Source organism: Arachis stenosperma, chromosome 1 (genome assembly GCF_014773155.1).
Source record: "Arachis stenosperma cultivar V10309 chromosome 1, arast.V10309.gnm1.PFL2, whole genome shotgun sequence".
Classification (NCBI taxonomy): domain Eukaryota; kingdom Viridiplantae; phylum Streptophyta; class Magnoliopsida; order Fabales; family Fabaceae; genus Arachis; species Arachis stenosperma.
Window position 1 is genome coordinate 102,926,285 of NC_080377.1, and position 21,603 is coordinate 102,947,887.

Consider the following 21,603-nt stretch of genomic DNA (forward strand, 5'->3'; position numbering starts at 1 on the left):
GACATAGGCATAATAAGCTTCTGAACGTCATTTACCATGCTAGCCGTGTTCTAAAGATATTCAATCACACTTGATTAATCCAATTACTTCTGTTTTCTATTCAATCACACTTGATTCTATTCTAAGATATTCATTCGCACTTAAACATGATGAATGTGATGATTTGTGACACTCATCACCATTCTCAACCTATGAACGCGTGCCTGACAACCACTTCCGTTCTACCTTCGATTGAGTGTTTATCTCTTGGGTTCTTGGTCCACGAGTTTGACTGCATCTCCTGACAATAGAGCGTTCAATCCGTGAATCCAGAGCTTTCGTGGTATAAGCTAGAATGAATTGGCAGTATTCTTGAGATCCGGAAAGTCTAAACCTTGTCTGTGGTATTCCGAGTAGGATCTGGAATAGGATGACTGTGAAGAGATTCAAACTCACGAATGTTGGGCATAGTGACAGACGCAAAAGGGTCACTGGATCCTATTCCAACACAAGTGAGAACCGACAGATGATTAGCCATGTACATGGACCATTTTCATTGAGAGGACGGATGGTAGCCATTGACAATGGTGATCCACCAACATACAGCCTGCCATGGAAGAAGCCTTGCGTGCATGAAGAAGAAGACAGTAGGAAAGCAGAGATTCAGAAGACAGAGCATCTCCAAAATTCCAACCCATTCTCCATTACTGCACAACAAGTATTATTTAATTCATGCTCTTTTACTCTTCGCAACAAAAACTAAGAACCACTTTTGATATCCTGACTAAGAATAATAAGATAACCATAGCTTGCTTCAAGCCGGCAATCCCCGTGGGATCGACCCTTACTCACGTAAGGTATTACATGGATGACCTAGTGCACTTGCTGGTTAGTTGTGCGGAATTACAAAGTGTGATTGTAATTTCGTGCACCAAGGTTTTGGCGCCGTTGCCGGGGATTGTTCAAATTTGAACAACTGACGGTTTATTTTGTTACTTAGATTAGGAAAAATTTGTCTTTTTGGTTTAGAGTCTTTTACTTTCTTTTCAAAAAAATTTTCTTCAAAAAATATTATTTTTCTTTATTAATTATTAGTTTCTCATTGAGTCTAGTTGCATGTTTTAAGTTTGGTGTCCTTTGTGTTTTTGTCATCTAAAAAAAATAGTTTTTCTCTGTTCAATCCTGACATTTGTTGAATGTGTCTATGTTCTTGGGAATAGTTGCTCCCTTGAGTCTTCCTTTCTAAAATCTTTTTAAAAATAATTTTTCTTTGATTAAATCTTGTGCCAAATTTTAAGTTTGGTGTTCTCTTGTTAATTTTTCTTTAGTTTTCAAAAATTTTATTTTGGTTTCCAAAAAATTTTAAGTTTGGTGTTCTTTCTTTTTGTTCTTGTTGTTCTTGTGAGTCTTCAAAGTGTTCTTGAGTCTTCTTTGTGTTTTGATCTTAAAATTTTTAAGTTTGGTGTGCCTTGGTGTTTTCCCTCCAAAATTTTTGAAAACAAGGAGCATTGGATCTAAAAATTTTAAGTCTTTTGTCTTTTATGTGTTTTTCTCTTTCATAATAAAATTCAAAAAAACTCCGCCTATGTTACACTTGCGGTACATAGCCGGTCCCAAGCCCTGATAAAGGAGGAGGGTTGTGTTAGGTCTTCGGCAACCAACATAAAAATATAGCCGAACCCCCATGACATGAATCAAAGACATTATTGCGCTAAAGTTAGGTCGTTGCCCGGAAGCAACGCGCCGTATGGCTTGAGTACGGTGTCAAAGCAAGAGCCGCTGCATCGGTTCCCGGATGTAGTGTTAAATGAGCAAGGGTTCTCGCATTTTCGTGAACGGACGAGGGTAAATAAGCTAGTTGATAAACCCATATTTCATGAGTTCTTTTGTGCTTAATTTGAGTGATTTATATAATCCTTCACCTACTTACTCACATTAATTGCATGGTTTTACTTTCCCTTCCTTATTATGTCGTATTGTGAAAAACATGTTTCCTAAGCTTTAAAAATTAATTATTTTAATTACCTTTATTTCCATTCGATGCCGTGATTAGTATGTTGAGTAGTTTCAGATTTTCTAAGGCAGAATGACTTAGAGGATGGAAAAGGAAACATACAAAAATGGAAGAAAAAGCAAAACGGAGCTTTAAGGAAACTGGTATTCACGCGATCGCATGGACGACGCGATCGCGTGCCAGAAGCGAAGATTCAGCGACGCGGCCGCATGACTGACGCGACCGCGCGCCTTAAGCAGAACGCACATGACGCGGTCGCATGACTGACGCGACCGCGTGGCAAGGAAAAGCTCCGAATGACGCGACCGCGTGACCCACGCGGACGCGTGACAGAGGCCACGCACCAGAAAATTACAGAACACACCCCAGCGAGTTCTAAGGCCCTTTTTGGCCCAAATCCAAGTCCAGAAAGCATAGACCAGAGGTTATGAAGTGAGGAAAAGCATCCATTCAGGGAGAGCTCACCAATTTTTACTTTTCCATGATTTAGATCTAGTTTGGAGAGAGGTTCTCTCTCTCTCTTTAGGATTTAGGTAGTGTTTTTAGAAATTAGGATTTAGGACTTCTCTTAGCTTTCAAGAGTAACTCTGGATCCAGGTTTAAATGTTCTTTTATTTTAGTTCTATAATTATTTATTCCAACATTTGAATTGATTATTGTAATTTGATTTATGAATTATTCCATGTCACAGATTGTTATTTGAATTAATGATAATTGAGGTATTTTCAGTCTATGATTGTTCTCTTTGATTTAAGTTGCCATTACTTCTCATCTAAGGATATTTTTATTATTTCAGCAAATTTACTTTTTCCCTTTTGGTTCTGGTTAAGAATTCAGTAACTCAACAGTTATTAAACTCAACATAATTGATAATCATTATCTTGCTAATTGAGCTGAACTTAAATAATCCCAACCTTTTCTTAAGAAATAATTAGGATTCAAAGGTCAATTTAATTAGTCCCTTGACTTTCCTTTGCCCTGGTAAAGGTTGACCAAGTGGAATTAAGATACAACTTTCATTATTGTTGAGAGGGATAACTAAGTTGGACTTCTATTTTCCCTTATCTTGCCAAAAGTTGTTTTACAGTTATTTATTTATTTTTAATTGCCATTTAATTCACTCGACATTTAAATCACTTGCTTCTCATATTCTAAACCCCGATTACAACCTTTATAGCCAATAATAAGAACACACTTCCTCGCAGTTCCTTGAGAAGACGACCCGAGGTTTAATACTCGGTTATCAATTTTAAAGGGGTTTGTTACTTGTGACAACCTAACACGTTTGCATGAAAGGACTTTTGAAGGTTTAGAAACTATACTTGCAACGAGGATTTATCCGCAAATTTCTAGACCACGCAAAAGTTCTCTCGTCAAAATGGCGCCGTTGCCGGGAAACTGCTAACGTGTGCCTTATTATTGGCTATTGTAAATATTTTTTTCTTTTGCTTGTTTATTTATTTTCGTTTTTCCTTTTTTTTCTTTATTTGCTGCTATGAACTCTCACCCCTCTCGCTTTGAGTTTGGTTCTAATATTGTTAAAGGAAATAGAAGTTACAGCAGGAATATGCATCAAGGTCAGACCAATCAAGGATGGATGGAACCAAGAGGATCTAATCAACCCTTTTGGCAGCAACACCCTCCGAGATATCCTGGACAAAGACCATTCTACCGTGCATACCCAGCTGAAAGACATGGTGGACAACCTTGTAACTACCAACAAGCCCCACCCCGTGCATATGAACCATCCCTTCAACATAACCTCGAACCACCACACTCACAAGCTTTTCTTCACCATTCGCCATCATATGATCCTTTCTTACCCCAATACCAATCCAATCGTTGCCAATCATCACCACTTCCCTATGTATCATGTCTAAGTCCAGCAAACCGCGAAACAAAGGATCGCCTAAAAGAAACAGTAATTAAATTTCAAACAACCATTCAGCAACTGGAGCACGCACTAATCCAATGGGCCACTAAGCGCTCAAATATACAAGGATCAACCACAGCTCCATGTGGACAACCCGATAAAGAGCGTAGCATGAAAGAAATTCTAGAGACTCCAGTGGACAAGGCAGAGAATGAATTCGTACTAGAACAAGTGGAAGAAGTTGTCATTGTTCAAGAAGAAGAGTTGGTTGAAGATCTAGGCGATGCTGAACCTCCATGGGAATCCAGAATTGAGGAAAACTCCGTCCAGGATGCTACAGTTGATGCTAAGGAAGATACTGTACAATCTCCAAGGCAAGTCATTTATGAGGAATCAGACGGAATAATCCAAGAAGCGAATTCCCTTGATGATGATATTCACAAGTCTAGCTCTCTTGGTGATGAACTTGCGTCCGCAAGTGAATTCTCTGAGATCGAAGAAGTGACTGGATATGGGAGTATTCACGGAGGCCATGGTTTTGGGGTGATCAATGCCGAGGGTAAAACTATTTTGGACTTTTCCTCAGCCTTTGATCTTCTCAACGCAAATACATGTTTTAAAAAGAGAGATGAACATCTTATAACCTATAAGAGTGGCATGACAAGCTCTCAAATCGACTTCTTCTTGTTGAGGAGAGTCGATCGGAAATTTTGCATTAACTGTAAAATTATCCCGGGAGAAGGTTTGACAACACAACATAGGGTGCTCGTCATGGATTTTCGCGTTGAGCAAAAGTTGAGGAAAAGACATCATACGAAGAAACCAAGGATGAGGTGGTGGTGGATGAAAGGTGAGGAACAAAGAAGCTTCCTAAGACGGGTTGGAGAAGAGGCAAAGTGGGATGGGATTGGAAGCGCGGAAGAGATGTGGAGGAAGATGGCAAAAGTTATTAGAAGAACAGCAAAAGAAAGTTTTGGTGAATCTAAAGGAATAGGACCAAGAGACAAGGAGTCCTGGTGGTGGAATGCGAGTATACAAGAAAAGATAAAGATAAAAAGGGAATGCTTTAAAGAGTGGTCTTTATGCCGCAATGCAGATAACTGGGAAAAATATAAAGCGGCTAAGAAAGAGACAAAAGTGGCTGTAGGTGAAGCAAGAACAAGAGCATATGAGGGTCTCTACCAGTCTTTGGGCACAAAAAAAGGAGAAAAATGTATATATAGAATCGCAAATAGCCGAGAAAGAAGAACAAGAGATTTGGATCAGGTTAAGTGCATAAAGGATAAGGATGGAGAGGTGTTGGCTCAAGAGGAGAAGATTAATGAAAGGTGAAAGAGCTACTTCTACGAGTTATTTAATGAGGGACAGAAGACTCTTCCGAGCCTTGGTCGATTATGCACAAGGGAAGAAGATCAAAACTTTGACTACTATCGAAGGATTCGAGACTTCGAGGTAAAAGAGGCTCTAAAGCAGATGAAAAATGGCAGGGCAGTAGGACCTGATAATATTTCGATTGAGGTTTGGAAGGGTCTTTGAGAAAAAAGGCATCAACTTGTTAACCAAGCTTTTTAATGAGATTTTAAGGTCAAAGAAGATGCCTGATGAGTGGAGAAAGAGCACCTTGGTACCTATCTATAAGAACAAGGGGATATACAAAGTTGCGAAAATTATAGAGGGATTAAGCTTATGAGTCATACTATGAAGTTAGGGGAAAGGGTGATAGAACGGAGGTTGAGAAAAGAGACACAAGTAACAGAGAATCAATTTGGATTTATGCCAGGCAGATCTACCACTGAAGCGATATACCTATTAAGAAGGATGATGGAGAGGTATCGTAGTAATAAAAGGGATCTACATATGGTGTTTATTGATTTGGAAAAAGCGTATGATAGGGTACCAAGGGAGGTCTTATGGAAGGTTTTAGAAAGAGGAGAGTAAGGATCGCATATATTCGGGCAATTAAAGACATGTATGTTGGGGCCACAACTAGTGTGAAGACTCAAGGTGGTGTGATAGAGGAATTTCCTATTGGTATAGGATTGCACCAGGGATCATCCTTAAGTTCATACCTTTTCACATTAGTCTTGGAAGTACTCACAGAGCACATCCAGAAGCCTGGGCCATGGCGCATGCTTTTTGCCGATGATATCGTCCTTATGGGAGAGTCAAGGGAAGACCTAAATAAGAAGTTGGAGTTATGGAGAGAAGCTTTAGAAGTGTATGGTCTGCGCATAAGCCGTAGCAAGATGGAATATATGGAATGTAAGTTCAGTCTGAGAAGGGAAAACCCCAATATAAAGGTGAAGATTGGAGAAAACATCCTACGAAAAGTTAAAAGTTTTAAGTATCTTGGGTGCATCATACAGGATAATGGAGAGATTGAACAGGATGTAAATCATAGGATCCAAGCAGGTTGGTCAAAATGGCGGAGTGCATCTGGTTTTATATGCGACAAAAAAGTGCCTTTAAAACTTAAAGGTAAATTCTATCGCACCGCTATAAGACCGGCTATGCTGTATGGTACGGAGTGTTGGGCGGCTAAAGAGGATTGGTATCATGCTCAATTGCATGGATCACGGAGAACGTTTGGTCACCACGGTGAGATTCTACTTTTTAAACCGCCCGGATGGAGACATGTAGATCAAGACGGAGGCGGATTTAAAAGCAAGGCTTCGAATCCTGGAGTTTATTTTGACGTTTGTCGTCCCGGGAGCCTAACGATATATTTAAAGCTGCTCAGAAGCTTCACATGCCTAGTTTGGGACCCCGGAGGCTAATGGCATTCCAAGCACTGGTGGAGATTTTTGGACGAATTTAAAGATAAACCACCATAACAGGATACTCCTCCAATGTCCAACATAAGGACTTTAACTAAAAGTGCTAAGTGGGAGACAACCCACCATGGTATAGTCGCTTCTTCTTCAATTTATTTCTTGTTGATTGCTTTCATTTTTCCTTTTTCATTTTAATTTATTAAACCTAGAATCATGCATAACATTCATGTTAATCATTGCATTCTGCATTTTTCATGCATATATATAAAAAAAAGGGTGCACGACGCGATCGCATGCCCCATGCGATCGCGTCATATTGCGAAAACACCACCCGCGCGACCGCGTAACTCACGCGGCCGCGTGATTTATATATCGGCGTAAGGATCCAACGAACAGAAAGTTAGGCTGGAATCGTGCGGCCCTTGGGCGTTTCGTGCAAATTGGCCCACGCGATCGCATGCCCCATGCGATCGCGTCACTTGCACAATACCAATCCTACGCGACCGCGTAAGCGACGCGATCGCGTCGCATGGATTGCACATCACCCCAAAAGGAGACAGAGAGTTGCACTGAAACAGTGCTGGAGTCGTGCATTTAGCACAAATTCCAGCGACGCGATCGCGCGACCCACGCGATCTCGTCAACCTTCTTTCCCCCCTCTCATGCGATCGCGCGCCCCACGCGATCGCGTCACTCCCATTTTCGCCCCAACCACGCGACCGCGTGCCCCACGCGGCCTCGTGGATTCGAATGTATAACCCCCCAACCACGCGAACCCTATCAGTCGCGTAGCCCCCCCACCCCCAACCCTCTTCTCCCTCTATACTCCTTCTTCCTCCAGCGCCACCCAACGCCACCGCACCACCACCCAAACGCCGCCTCCACGCCGGACGCCGCCGCCGCAACCCCCTCCCCTCCCTTCTTCTCCCTTCTTCCTCTATCCTCCCCTCTCCACCACTGTCCTCCGCGACCACCGCCCCCCACCGCCGGCCACCCAGCCGCGCCCCCCTCTCCGCCACCCACCCGCAGCCCCCCTTCTTCTATCACTAACCCTAAACCCTCTCCGCCACTGCCCCCCTTCAGCCGCCACCGCGACGCCGTGCCCTGCCACCGCGCCGAACGCCGCCGCAGCCACCTTCTTCCCTGTTTTACCCCTCCCGCCTACCAGGTTCCACAAAACGTAAATCCTTTTTATCCGTTCGTCGTTTTTCTGTAATTTTTTCCGTTTCTGTTCATAGTTAGGATAGATAGGTATGCATGTTGTAGTGGAATTTTTAGGTTGTTAGGTAGCTTAGGCTGTGGTTGGTGGATCTAGGTCTGTTTACTTGCACTGTTCTTGTTTCTGTTTTATCCTAACTGCAATTCTGTTGTTCCTGTGACCTCGTTCATATGCTGTGATTTCTTGCATTTGCTGCTTGATACTCTAAATTTTCCTGTTTCTATTCATTACTGGTAACTGCAGCCAGTTTTTAATTCATATGAACTGCTATGATTGCTGTTTATTTTTCGGGACAATCCAATTTTAGCCGGAATGCTGCCCAAATTTTTTGAAAATTATTTTCATTCATGTTTTGGTTTGGCATTTCTGAACTCTGTTTTACTCTGCTTTACCCAGACCATTTCATGAATGCTATGGTAGACTTTCTTATCCTCTTTGATTTCCTGGTTCCTAAACTGCATTTGTGATTCACTGATTCCAATTTTTGTTTTTTTTTTATTTCTATTCGAATCAGCATCACCCTGTTTCTCTTGTTCGATTATGAGTACTTCTATTCTTTCTTGTGAATCACTGTTATATGGAATTTTTCTATGCCACTTACTTTAACCCGCACTTTACTAACTCACTAATTTTAATTTACTAATTTCTTTTTCAAAATTCTAACCATACTAACCCTTTTGATCTCTTTTCTGATTATTTTCACTTTCCTCTAACTTTCTAACCATGGCATATTGATTTTTTCTCCATTTAACATAAATTCCATCACATTTTATTTTCTCATTTTCCTTATTCTCCCTTGATGCTTTGAGTTTCCTTTGTTTACTTGCCTATTTGCTTTCCTATTTTTTTTATCCATATCCTGGTTTTCTGTTTTTCAGGATGTCTGCCTCACAAAGGAAAGGTAAAGGCAAGGCTACTGGCAAGCGCAAGCGAGGCGTTTCCTCCCAGTCCATCATTGCTCTAATGCACGATTCTTCATGGCGGGAGAAGAACTTCACACAGCAGGAGAAAGCTGACCAGCTGCTTCCTGCAAATGATCCATTAAAATTTGCGAACCGGTACTGTGAACTGAAGTACCCAACTTTTGCAAACTCCAGAAATCTATACCTGGAATGAACTCTGAAAATTCCAGAAGCCCTCCAGCAGTACACCACTGAGCAAATCAAGCAAAGGGGCTGGTTCTTTCTGGAAAGAACACTGATAGAGGTCAACACATCTTGGGTCCGGGAATTCTATTGCAACTACTACCTCACCACCTTAGATGCCGTAAACCTGAGAGGAAAACAAATTCTGGTCACTGAAGAGGCCTTAGAGGACATCCTCCAGCTCCCAACCAAATCCGATCAGCCTGATGGTTTTTCAAAGGCTGAGGAGGACATGAGTCAGATGTAGTTTGATTGGGATGCCGTGAAGGCACAGATAGCTCTCGACCCGACGGTTCCTTGGGAGATGGGTCAGGACACTACCATGCCTAGAGGGATCAAGAGAGTGTACTTGAATGATGAGGCTCGACTATGGCATCAGATCTTGAGCAACTATGTGATGCCGAGTACTCATGAGACTGAGATCCCGGTTGCCATGATTACCCTCCTCTGGTGTGTGCTGGAGGGTAAGGACCCGTACTTGCCTCGTTTTATCTGGCACTATATGGCCAGGGTCCACGTCCGAGGCACCCTCCCTTTTCCGTATCTAGTTACACAGCTTGGCCGTCGGGCTGACGTGCCATGGGAGGATGCCGATGAGAGACCACCAGCGGCGGATTGCAGGAAAATCATTTCTCACAGCAGGAACTTCCTAGCTTTGGGCTACAGACCACCACCCTTCACTGCTACTGATGAGACAGCCCCACCATCTGCTGGACCCTCTTCATCTACAGCTGCCCCTGCTGCCACCACTGCACCTCCACCTGCCTCTGAGCCAGTTTATCGCCTCGTGCACCGTCTATTCCGCCAGCTTGATCAGATGGAGCGCCGTAACAGGCGCCGGTATGAGAGATTAGAGCGCCGCAGCAAACAACGCTATTCCCATCTGAAGCTGATGATCAGACAGGGCGCCGACATCCCTTCCGAGCCCGACACGCCATCAGAGCCATCAGGGAAGGAGGAGGATGAGCACGAGGAGGAGCCTCATTCCCAGGCAGGGACTCATTTCCAGGAGGAGACCCATCAACCGGCCGCCACAGAGCAGGCTGCCCCGCATCAGGAGGTTATGCCCCAGATAGAGGCTGCAGATCCAGAGATCCCGATACAGTCAACCCTACCTCTACAGCAGCCAGACTCCCAGCCCACCACCACTGAGACTCCAGTTGCCATCCCTACCAGTGATGACACCCCTTCACACCCGGCTTGATTGTTCATCGGGGACGATGCTTCCTTTTAAGTGTGGGGAGGTCGCCATCTCTAGCGTTTATTTTGGTGAACTACTACATACGTTTTCTTTTATTTTGGATATTTTTCTGTATTTTTCTTTTTACTGTTATTCTCTGAGTACTTATACATTGCTTTTATGTATTTTTACTTTATTTTCTGCATTTTGCATCTTTAGTTCATATTTTAGCCATTTAGTTTATTTTAGTTATTTAGTTTAGTTTGCAATTCTGATTTATTAGTGGATTAATTAGTATAGTTTACCCTTTTTAGCATAAGATAGTATAGTTTAAATAAGAAAAAAATATAAAAAGGAAGTAAGCTAGGAAATTGAACATATCAGATTTAAATCCATAAACCTTGTATATAGCATTACATGATGTAGTTAAGCTGACAACATTTCATCAAGGAGGAACATTAAAACTTTAAAAGCTACCCTAAATAATTTTTTTTATGAGAATAATGGGAATTTTTAACTAAACCTGCATACAATAGATAAATGATATATGATGCTTGAGTTAGAGAACACACAGCCTGTGAGTCTTGAGCTTAATTGTATGGTTGCATTCAAACCATAATTTTATTTCTGTATGTTACATTTTTTTTATTCTGATGTTCTTTCCTTTGCTTTAATCTATATGTCCAATTATAGAATATAGAATAGATACATACCAAGAGAATGATTGAGGCCATCATTTGATTTTAGCTCACTTACCCCAAATTAGCCTACCTTTTACATCACCCTTGTTAGCCCCCTTGAGCCTTTTAAAACCCCTTTATTCTATTTAGCCAAATTACTAGCCTTAAGCAGAAAAATAAAAAAAAACCCCAAGTGAATCCTTGGTTAGCTTAAGATAGAAAATCATGAATAGAGTTAAATGTGGGAAACCTTGTGGGAACATGAGTGATAGAAACAAAGGGTTAGGAAGATTAAAAAGAAATAAAAATAAATTTGGGAAGCATGCTCATGAGAAAATCAAAGTGATTCAATTACCATGTGCATTAAAAAAAAAAAATTTCAGCATCTAAATAAAAGGGGATACAAAAAGAAATTCCCCAATGAAAACAATGCACATGGGATAAAAATAAAAAGTGAAACATGAGCATGTAAACAATAAGTGGGATAATATGGAAAATAGGTAAAGAAGTTTTATCTTGCTGAATATGTATGTTAGGTGAGATCATAGTCTAATTAAGGATTCACTTATTAGCTCACTTGACCCTATACATAAATCCTTACCTTTACCTTGGCCCCATTACAACCTCAATTAAGACCTCATGACTTTTTGGTATGACTATATTCTATAATTGTTGATTGGTTAGATGAAGAACAAAGCTATAGAAAGTAAGAATAAAAAGAAAAATAGAGTGAATAAACCCAATAAACACTGAGTAACAAGAGAGTAAACATAAAATCCATTGAGGGTTCAATAACTCATCAACATATATCTGTGCTCAAATTTACTAATTGTTTTGCAAGTTTATACAATGTTTTCTTTCCCATCTCATTTGCTAAATTGCTTTATTATTTAAGGGTTGGCTATATATATATATACATAACTCCTTGAGAATGTGAATTAACTTAGCTACATGTAAGCTTTATATATGAGTGAATAAATTAGAGTTGCATGATGCATCATTCATTTAGGTAGTTGCATTAAATTTAGGTTGCATTGCATTCCATCACTTTAACCTTAATCATTTACCTTGGATTTAGCATGAGGACATGCTAGTGTTTAAGTGTGGGGAGGTTGATAAACCCATATTTCATGAGTTCTTTTGTGCTTAATTTGAGTGATTTATATAATCCTTCACCTACTTACTCACATTAATTGCATGGTTTTACTCTCCCTTCCTTATTATGTCGTATTGTGAAAAACATGTTTCCTAAGCTTTAAAAATTAATTATTTTAATTACCTTTATTTCCATTCGATGCCGTGATTAGTATGTTAAGTAGTTTCAGATTTTCTAAGGCAGAATGACTTAGAGGATGGAAAAGAAAACATACAAAAATGGAAGGAAAAAGCAAAACGGAGCTTTAAGGAAACTGGTATTCACGCGATCGCATGGACGACGCGATCGCGTGCCAGAAGCGAAGATTCAGTGACGCGGCCGCATGACTGACGCGACCGCGCGCCTTAAGCAGAATGCACATGACGCGGTCGCATGACTGACGTGACCGCGTGGCAAGGAAAAGCTCTGAATGGCGCGACCGCGAGACCCACGCGGACGCGTGACAGAGGCCACGCACCAGAAAATTACAGAACACGCCCCAGCGAGTTCTAAAGCCCTTTTTGGCCCAAATCCAAGTCCAGAAAGCATAGACCAGAGGTTATGAAGTGAGGAAAAGCATCCATTCAGGGAGAGCTCGCCAATTTTACTTTTCCATGATTTAGATCTAGTTTGGAGAGAGGTTCTCTCTCTCTCTTTAGGATTTAGGTAGTGTTTTTAGAAATTAGGATTTAGGACTTCTCTTAGCTTTCAAGAGTAACTCTGGATCCAGGTTTAAATGTTCTTTTATTTTAGTTCTACAATTATTTATTCCAACATTTGAATTGATTATTATAATTTGATTTATGAATTATTCCATGTCACAGATTGTTATTTGAATTAATGATAATTGAGGTATTTTCAGTCTATGATTGTTCTCTTTGATTTAAGTTGCCATTGCTTCTCATCTAAGGATATTTTTATTATTTCAGCAAATTTACTTTTTCCCTTTTGGTTCTGGTTAAGAATTCAGTAACTCAACAGTTATTAAACTCAACATAATTGATAATCGTTATCTTGCTAATTGAGCTGAACTTAAATAATCCCAACCTTTTCTTAAGAAATAATTAGGATTCAAAGGTCAATTTAATTAGTCCCTTGACTTTCCTTTGCCCTGGTAAAGGTTGACCAAGTGGAATTAAGATACAACTTTCATTACTGTTGAGAGGGATAACTAAGTTGGACTTCTATTTTCCCTTATCTTGCCAAAAGTTGTTTTACCTTTATTTATTTATTTTTAATTGCCATTTAATTCACTCGTCATTTAAATCACTTGCTTCTCATATTCTAAACCCTGATTACAACCTTTATAGCCAATAATAAGAACACACTTCCTCGCAGTTCCTTGAGAAGACGACCCGAGGTTTAATACTCGGTTATCAATTTTAAAGGGGTTTGTTACTTGTGACAACCTAAAATGTTTGTATGAAAGGACTTTTGAAGGTTTATAAACTATACTTCCAACGAGGATTTATCCGCAAATTTCTAGACCACGCAAAAGTTCTCTCATCAAAATGGCGCCGTTGCCGGGGAACTGCTAACGTGTGCCTTATTATTGGCTATTCTAAATATTTTTTTCTTTTGCTTGTTTATTTATTTTCGTTTTTCCTTTTTTTTCTTTATTTGCTGCTATGAACTCTCACCCCTCTCGCTTTGAGTTTGGTTCTAATATTGTTAAAGGAAATAGAAGTTACAGCAGGAATATGCATCAAGGTCAGACCAATCAAGGATGGATGGAACCAAGAGGATCTAATCAACCCTTTTGGCAGCAACACCCTCCGAGATATCCTGGACAAAGACTATTCTACCGCGCTTACCCAGCTGAAAGACATGGTGGACAACCTTGTAACTACCAACAAGCCCCACCCCGTGCATATGAACCATCCCTTCAACATAACCTCGAACCACCACACTCACAAGCTTCTCTTCACCATTTGCCATCATATGATCCTTCCTTACCCCAATACCAATCCAATCGTTCCCAGTCATCACCACTTCCCTATGTATCATGTCTAAGTTCAGCAAACCGCGAAGCAGAGGATCGCCTAAAAAAAACAGTAATTAAATTTCAAACAACCATTCAGCAACTGGAGCACGCACTAATCTGATGGGCCACTAAGAGCTCAAATATACAAGGATCAACCACAGCTCCATATGGACAACCCGATGAAGAGCGTAGCATGAAAGAAATACTAGAGACTCCAATGGACAAGGCAGAGAATGAATTCGTACTAGAACAAGTGGAAGAAGTTGTCATTGTTCAAGAAGAAGAGTTGGTTGAAGATCTAGGCGATGCTGAACCTCCATGGGAATCCAAAATTGAGGAAAACTCCATCCAGGATGCTACAGTTGATGCTAAGGAAGATACTGTACAATCTCCAAGGCAAGTCGTTTATGAGGAATCAGACGGAATAATCCAAGAAGCAAATTCCCTTGATGATGATATTCACAAGTCTAGCTCTCTTGGTGATGAACTTGCGTCCGCAAGTGAATTCTCTGAGATCGAAGAAGTGACTGGATATGGGAGTATTCACGGAGGCCATGGTTTCGGGGTGATCAATGCCGAGGGTAAAACTATTTTGGACTTTTCCTCAACCTTTGATCTTCTCATCGCAAATACATGTTTTAAAAAGAGAGACGAACATCTTATAACCTATAAGAGTGGCATGACAAGCTCTCAAATCGACTTCTTCTTGTTGAGGAGAGTCGATCGGAAATTTTGCATTAACTGTAAAATTATCCCGGGAGAAAGTTTGACAACACAACATAGGGTGCTCGTCATGGATTTTTGCGTTGAGCAAAAGTTGAGGAAAAGGCATCATACGAAAAAACCAAGGATGAGGTGGTGGTGGATGAAAGGTGAGTAACAAAGAAGCTTCCTAAGACGGGTTGGAGAAGAGGCAAAGTGGGATGGGATTGGAAGCGCGGAAGAGATGTGGAGGAAGATGGCAAAAGTTATTAGAAGAACAGCAAAAGAAAGTTTTGGTGAATCTAAAGGAATAGGACCAAGAGACAAGGAGTCCTGGTGGTGGAATGCGAGTATACAAGAAAAGATAAAGATAAAAAGGGAATGCTTTAAAGAGTGGTCTTTATGCCGCAATGCAGATAACTGGGAAAAATATAAAGCGGCTAAGAAAGAGACAAAAGTGGCTGTAAGTGAAGCAAGAACAAGAGCATATGAGGGTCTCTACCAGTCTTTGGGCACAAAAGAAGGAGAAAAAGGTATATATAGAATTGCAAAGAGCCGAGAAAGAAGAACAAAAGATTTAGACCAGGTTAAGTGCATAAAGGATAAGGATGGAGAGGTGTTGGCTCAAGAGGAGAAGATTAATGAAAGGTGAAAGAGCTACTTCTACGAGTTATTTAATGAGGGACAGAAGACTCTTCCGAGCCTTGGTCGATTATGCACAAGGGAAGAAGATCAAAACTTTGACTACTATCGAAGGATTCGAGACTTCGAGGTAAAAGAGGCTCTAAAGCAGATGAAAAATTGCAGGGCAGTAGGACCTGATAATATTTCGATTGAGGTTTGGAAGGGTCTTTGAGAAAAAAGGCATCAACTGGTTAACCAAGCTTTTTAATGAGATTTTAAGGTCAAAGAAGATGCCTGATGAGTGGAGAAAGAGCACCTTGGTACCTATCTATAAGAATAAGGGGGATATACAAAGTTGCGAAAATTATAGAGGGATTAAGCTTATGAGTCATACTATGAAGTTATGGGAAAGGGTGATAGAACGGAGGTTGAGAAAAGAGACACAAGTAACAGAGAACCAATTTGGATTTATGCCAGGCAGATCTACCACTGAAGCGATATACCTATTAAGAAGGATGATGGAGAGGTATCGTAGTAATAAAAGGGATCTACATATGGTGTTTATTGATTTGGAAAAAGCGTATGATAGGGTACCAAGGGAGGTCTTATGGAAGGTTTTAGAAAGAGGAGAGTAAGGATCGCATATATTCGGGCAATTAAAGACATGTATGTTGGGGCCACAACTAGTGTGAAGACTCAAGGTGGTGTGATAGAGGAATTTCCTATTGGTATAGGATTGCACCAGGGATCATCCTTAAGTTCATACCTTTTCACATTAGTCTTGGAAGTACTCACAGAGCACATCCAAGAGCCTGGGCCATGGCGCATGCTTTTTGCCGATGATATCGTCCTTATGGGAGAGTCAAGGGAAGACCTAAATAAGAATTTGGAGTTATGGAGAGAAGCTTTAGAAGTGTATGGTCTGCGCATAAGCCGTAGCAAGACGGAATATATGGAATGTAAGTTCAGTCTGAGAAGGGAAAACCCCAATATAGAGGTGAAGATTGGAGAAAACATCCTACAAAAAGTTAAAAGTTTTAAGTATCTTGGGTGCATCATACAGGATAATGGAGAGATTGAACAGGATGTAAATCATAGGATCCAAGCAGGTTGGTCAAAATGGCGGAGTGCATTTGGTTTTATATGCGACAAAAAAGTGCCTCTAAAACTTAAAGGTAAATTCTATCGCACCGCTATAAGACCGGCTATGCTGTATGGTACGGAGTGTTGGGCCGCTAAAGAGGAGCACGAACATAAGCTGAGTGTGGCAGAGATGAAGATGTTGAGATGGATGAGTGGTTATACATGATTGGATAAAATAAGGAATGAAGATATAATGGAGAGAGTTGGAGTAGCACCCATTGTGGAAAAGATGGTTGAATCGCGTCTCTGGTGGTTTGGACATGTGAGAAGAAGACCGATAGAACATCCAGTCAGGAGGGCGGATGAGATGGAAGATGGTCAAAGGGCGAAAGGCAGAGGAAGACCTAAGAAGACCATCCATGAGGTGGTCAAATGAGATCTACATGTAAACGGTCTCTCTGTAGACATGATACATGACAGAGCACAATGGCGTCGTTTGATTCATGTAGCCGACCTCACTTAGTGGGACAAGGCTTTGTTGTTGTATAATAAAATTCAAAAAATCAAAAAATATTTTTTCCTTTAATTGCTCATAATTTTTGTATTCATTAGGTTGACTTGGTCAAATTTTTTAAAAATCATATCTTTTTCAAAAATTGCTAGTATTCCGGTCTTTCACAGGAAGAACCTACTGAGTTTCTGGCACAGTTCTTACAAATTGCTAACACAGTACATGATAAGAAAGTAGATCAGGATGTTTACAGATTTATACTGTTTCTATTTGCTCTAAAAGACCAATCTAAAAGGTGGTTAAATAGCCAACCTAAAGCTAGCATTAGAACATGGAAATAGTTGTCAGACAAATTCCTGAATCAATATTTCCCTCATAAGAGGATGACACAGCTAAGGCTGGACATCCAAGGCATTAAACAAGAGGATAATGAATCCCTTTACAACGCTTGGGAGAGGTACAGAGAGATGCTAAGGAAATGCCCCTCTGAAATATTTTCAGAATGGGTGTAGTTAGACATCTTCTACTACGAGCTTACAGCAAAAGCTTAGATATCTCTAGACCACTCAGCTGGTGGATCTATACACATGAGAAAAACAATTGAAGAGGCTCAAGAGCTCATTGATATAGTTGCTAGAAATCAGCATCTGTACTTAAGTAGTGAGTCCTCCATAAAAGAAGAGGCTAAGGTAGTATCCACTGAACTTAGTCCTCTAGAACAAGTTGCTGAAATCAATCAGTAATTATGTTATCTGACAGAACAGTTGGCAGAATTTAAAGAGATGTTACAAGACACTAAGGATGCTAAAAGGAACATGAAAGCACAACTTGACCAGAAAAGACAGCAGTTATCAAAAGAGATAGCAGAAGAGTGCCAAGCAGTTTAATTAAGGAGTGGAAAAACATTGAATACCTCAACTCAAAGCAGCAGAAAGCCAAGAAAAGAACAAATAATAGAGGATGAGCAGACTGCTACCCAAAATCATTCTAAGGACAGTAAGAGCCCAAGGAGGAATGATTCTGGCGTTCAAACACCAGAAAAGGGTGAAAAACTGGCATTGAACGCCTAGTAGATGCCCGGTTCTGGCGTTCAAACGCCAAAAAGGGAGAAAAATTGGCGTTAAATGCCCAACCCATGTTCAGTTCTGGCGTTCAAACGCCAGAAAAGGGAGGAATCTGGCGTTAAACGCCAATCCATCCCCCAATCTTGGCGTTCAAACGCCTATGAAGGGTCAGACACTTGCAAGTGCTGATTATAGCTCCCTCAAGAAGGCTTCTCAACCTACCTCTGTAGGAAATGAACCTGCAGCAACCAAGGTTGAAGAATACAAAGCCAAAATACCTTATCCTCAAAAACTCCGCCAACAGTACTGGTGCACGAATTTGTGATCCGCACAACTTACCAGCAAGTGCACTGGGTCGTCCAAGTAATACCTTACGTGAGTAAGGGTCGATCCCACGGAGATTATTGGTTTGAAGCAAGCTATATTTATTTTATTAATCTTAGTCAGGAGGCCAATACGATTATTTGGATTTAATTGTAAGAAGTCAAAGTGTTTAAAATTATTAGAAAAATAAAAGAGAATCCAATCGTTACTTGTTGTGCAGTAATGAGAAATATGTTGGAGTTTTGGAGATGCTTTGTCCTTTGAATTTCTACTTTTCCTTGAAATCCTCTTCCCACACGCAAGGTTGCTTCCATGGCAAGCTCTATGCAGGGTGTCAGCGTTGTCAATGGCTACCTCCCATCCTCTCAGTGAAAACGTTCCTATGCTCTGTCACAGCACGGCTAATCATCTGTCGGTTCTCAATCAGGTTGGAATAGAATCCATTGATTCTTTTGCATCTGTCACTAACGCCCAGCCTTTAGGAGTTTGAAGCTCGTCACAGTCATTCAATCCCAGAATCCTACTCGGAATACCACAGACAAGGTTTAGACTTTCCGGATTCTCATGAATGCCGCCATCAATCCGGCTTATACCACGAAGATTCTGATTAAGGAATCTAAGAGATACTCATTCAATCTGATGTAGAACGGAGGTGGTTGTCAGGCACACGTTCATGGATTGAGGAAGGTGATGAGTGTCACGGATCATCACCTTCTTCATAATTAAGCGCGAATGAACATCTTAGATAAGAACAAGCGTGTTTGAATGGAAAACAAAGTAATTGTATTAATTCATCGAGACGCTGCAGAGCTCCTCACCCCCAACAATGGAGTTTAGAGACTCATGCCGTCAAAAAGTATGTAATTCAGATCTGAAAATGTCATGAGATGCAAAATAATTCTCTAAAAGTTGTTTAAATAGTAAACTAGTAACCTAGGTTTACAAAATATGAGTAACTAAGATAATTGGTGCAGAAATCCACTTCTGGGGCCCACTTGGTGTGTGCTAGGGCTGAGACTAAAGCTATCCACGAGTAGAGGCTTTTCATGGAGTTGAACTCCAAGTTATGACGTGTTTTGGGCGTTCAACTCCGGATCATGACGTTTTTCTGGCGTTTAACTCTAGACAGCAGCGTGTACTTGGCGTTCAACGCCAAGTTACGTCGTCTATCTTCGCGCAAAGTATGGACTATTATATATTGCTGGAAAGCCCTGGATGTCTACTTTCCAACGCCGTTGAGAGAGCGCCAATTGGGCTCCTGTAGCTCCAAAAAATCCATTTCGAGTGCAGGGAGGTCAGGATCCAACAGCATCAGCAGTCCTTTTTCAGCCTATGTCAGATTTTTGCTCAGCTCCCTCAATTTCAGCCAGAAAATACCTGAAATCACAGAAAAATACACACACTCATAGTAAAGTCTAGAAATATGATTTTTGCCTAAAAACTAATAATATTTAACTAAAAACTAATTAAAACATGCTAAAATCTACATGAAATTACTCCCAAAAAGCGTATAAAATATCCGCTCATCACAACACCAAACTTAAACTGTTGCTTGTCCCCAAGCAACTAGATAAATAAAATAGGATGAAAGAATTTAAGAAGTAATAATATCTAAGAGTTTTAAATGGAGCTCAGATTCTTATTCAGATGAGCGGGGCTTGTAGCTTTTTGTTTCTGAACAGTTTTGGCATCTCCCTTTATCCTTTGAAATTCAGAATGATTGGCATCCATAAAAACTCAGAATTCAGATAGTATTATTGATTCTCCTAGTGTAGTATGTTGATTCTTGAACACAGTTATTTTATGAGTCTTGGCCGTGGCCCTAAGCACTTTGTTTTCCAGTATTACCACCAGATACATAAATGCCACAGACACATGACTAGGTGAACCTTTTCAGATTGTGACTTAGCTTTGCTAGAGTCCCCAGTCAGAGGTGTCCAGAGCTCTTGAGCACACTCTATTTGCTTTGGATCACGACTTTAACCACTCAGTCTCAAGTTTGTAACTTGAACCTGCATGCCACAAGCACATGGTTAGGGACAGCTTGGTTTAGCCGCTTAGGCCTGGAACTATTTCCTTAGGCCCTCCTATCCATTGATGCTCAAAGCCTTGGATCCTTTTTTACCCTTGCCTTTTGGTTTTAAGGGCTACTGGCTTTTTCTACTGCTCCTTCTTTTTTTTTTGACTGCTTTTTCTTGCTTCAAGAATCAATTTCATGATTTTTCAGATCATCAATAATATTTTTCGTGTTCCTCATTCTTTTAGGAGCCAATATTCATAAAATTCAAGATAAAAATTATGCACTGTTCAAGCATTCATTCAGAAAACAAAAAGTATTTCCACCACATGTAATTAATTATAATTTTTATTATTAAGAACTCGAAAAATATAGATTACTTCTTTATTCTAAAAAATCTACTACTTTATTCATGCCTGATGATGATGAGAAAAATAAATTATAGCTTAATTGGGAATAAAATCAAAATAGATATACTAATTACTACTACTATATATCTCCTAAGGTAAATTTCTATAATAATACTATCACTAAGTTAAAGCAGAAAAATTGGAACTCAACAACCTGTTGTTTTGAGGAGTATATGTTCCTCTAATCTGTGGGGTGCTTTTCAAGGATTAATTTTTGGCGCTTCAGCTCCCTTAGATCACGCCCTTGCTCTTCCTGTTCCTTAAGTAGTTTGCAAAGCATGCTACTTTGATTGTTCTGTTCTTCCTTTATTTGGTCCATAGCTTCTTGCAATTTGGAAATAGAAGCCTCAAGATGTTCCCAATATTCGAATTGAGGCAGTTCTGGGAGGACTTCCTGTGCTCTCCTCTTGGTTGAATCATCTTGTTGCTGTTGTCTGACCATTGATATTCCAGTGATTGGCCTCTCAACTGGGATATACTCTGTTATTCCCATCTTCACTCCGGCATCTTTGCAGAGCATAGAAATTAAGCTTGGATAGGCCAATCTGGCGTTCTTGGAATTCCTGTTTGCTATTTTGTATAGCTCACATGAGATCAGTTGATGGACTTCTACTTCTTTTCCCAACATGATGCAGTGAATCATTACTGCTCTTTTAATAGTAACTTCAGAACGGTTGCTGGTGGGCAATATAGAACGCCCAATGAAATCCAGCCAGCCTCTGGCTACTGGTTTTAGATCTTCTCTTTTGAGTTGAATTGGGGTGCCAGTGGTGCTGGTGGTCCACCTGACTTCAGGGATGCATATATCCTCTAGAATCTTGTCCAGACCTTTATTTACCCTCATCATTCTCCTATTAAAGGAGTCTGGGTCATCTTTCAGTTGAG

General features: G+C 40.5%; 1 protein-coding gene across 1 annotated transcript; it reads left to right on the top strand.

Moving 5' to 3' along the window:
* Nucleotides 1-1,668: 1,668 nt before the first annotated feature.
* On the top strand, nt 1,669-8,975 carry LOC130982898 (pollen-specific leucine-rich repeat extensin-like protein 1). The gene is made up of 3 exons (XM_057907034.1): nt 1,669-1,796; nt 7,482-7,808; nt 8,738-8,975. The coding sequence occupies exons 1-3, from the start codon at nt 1,669-1,671 to the stop codon at nt 8,973-8,975; spliced, it is 693 nt and encodes a 230-aa protein (XP_057763017.1).
* Nucleotides 8,976-21,603: the final 12,628 nt, after the last annotated feature.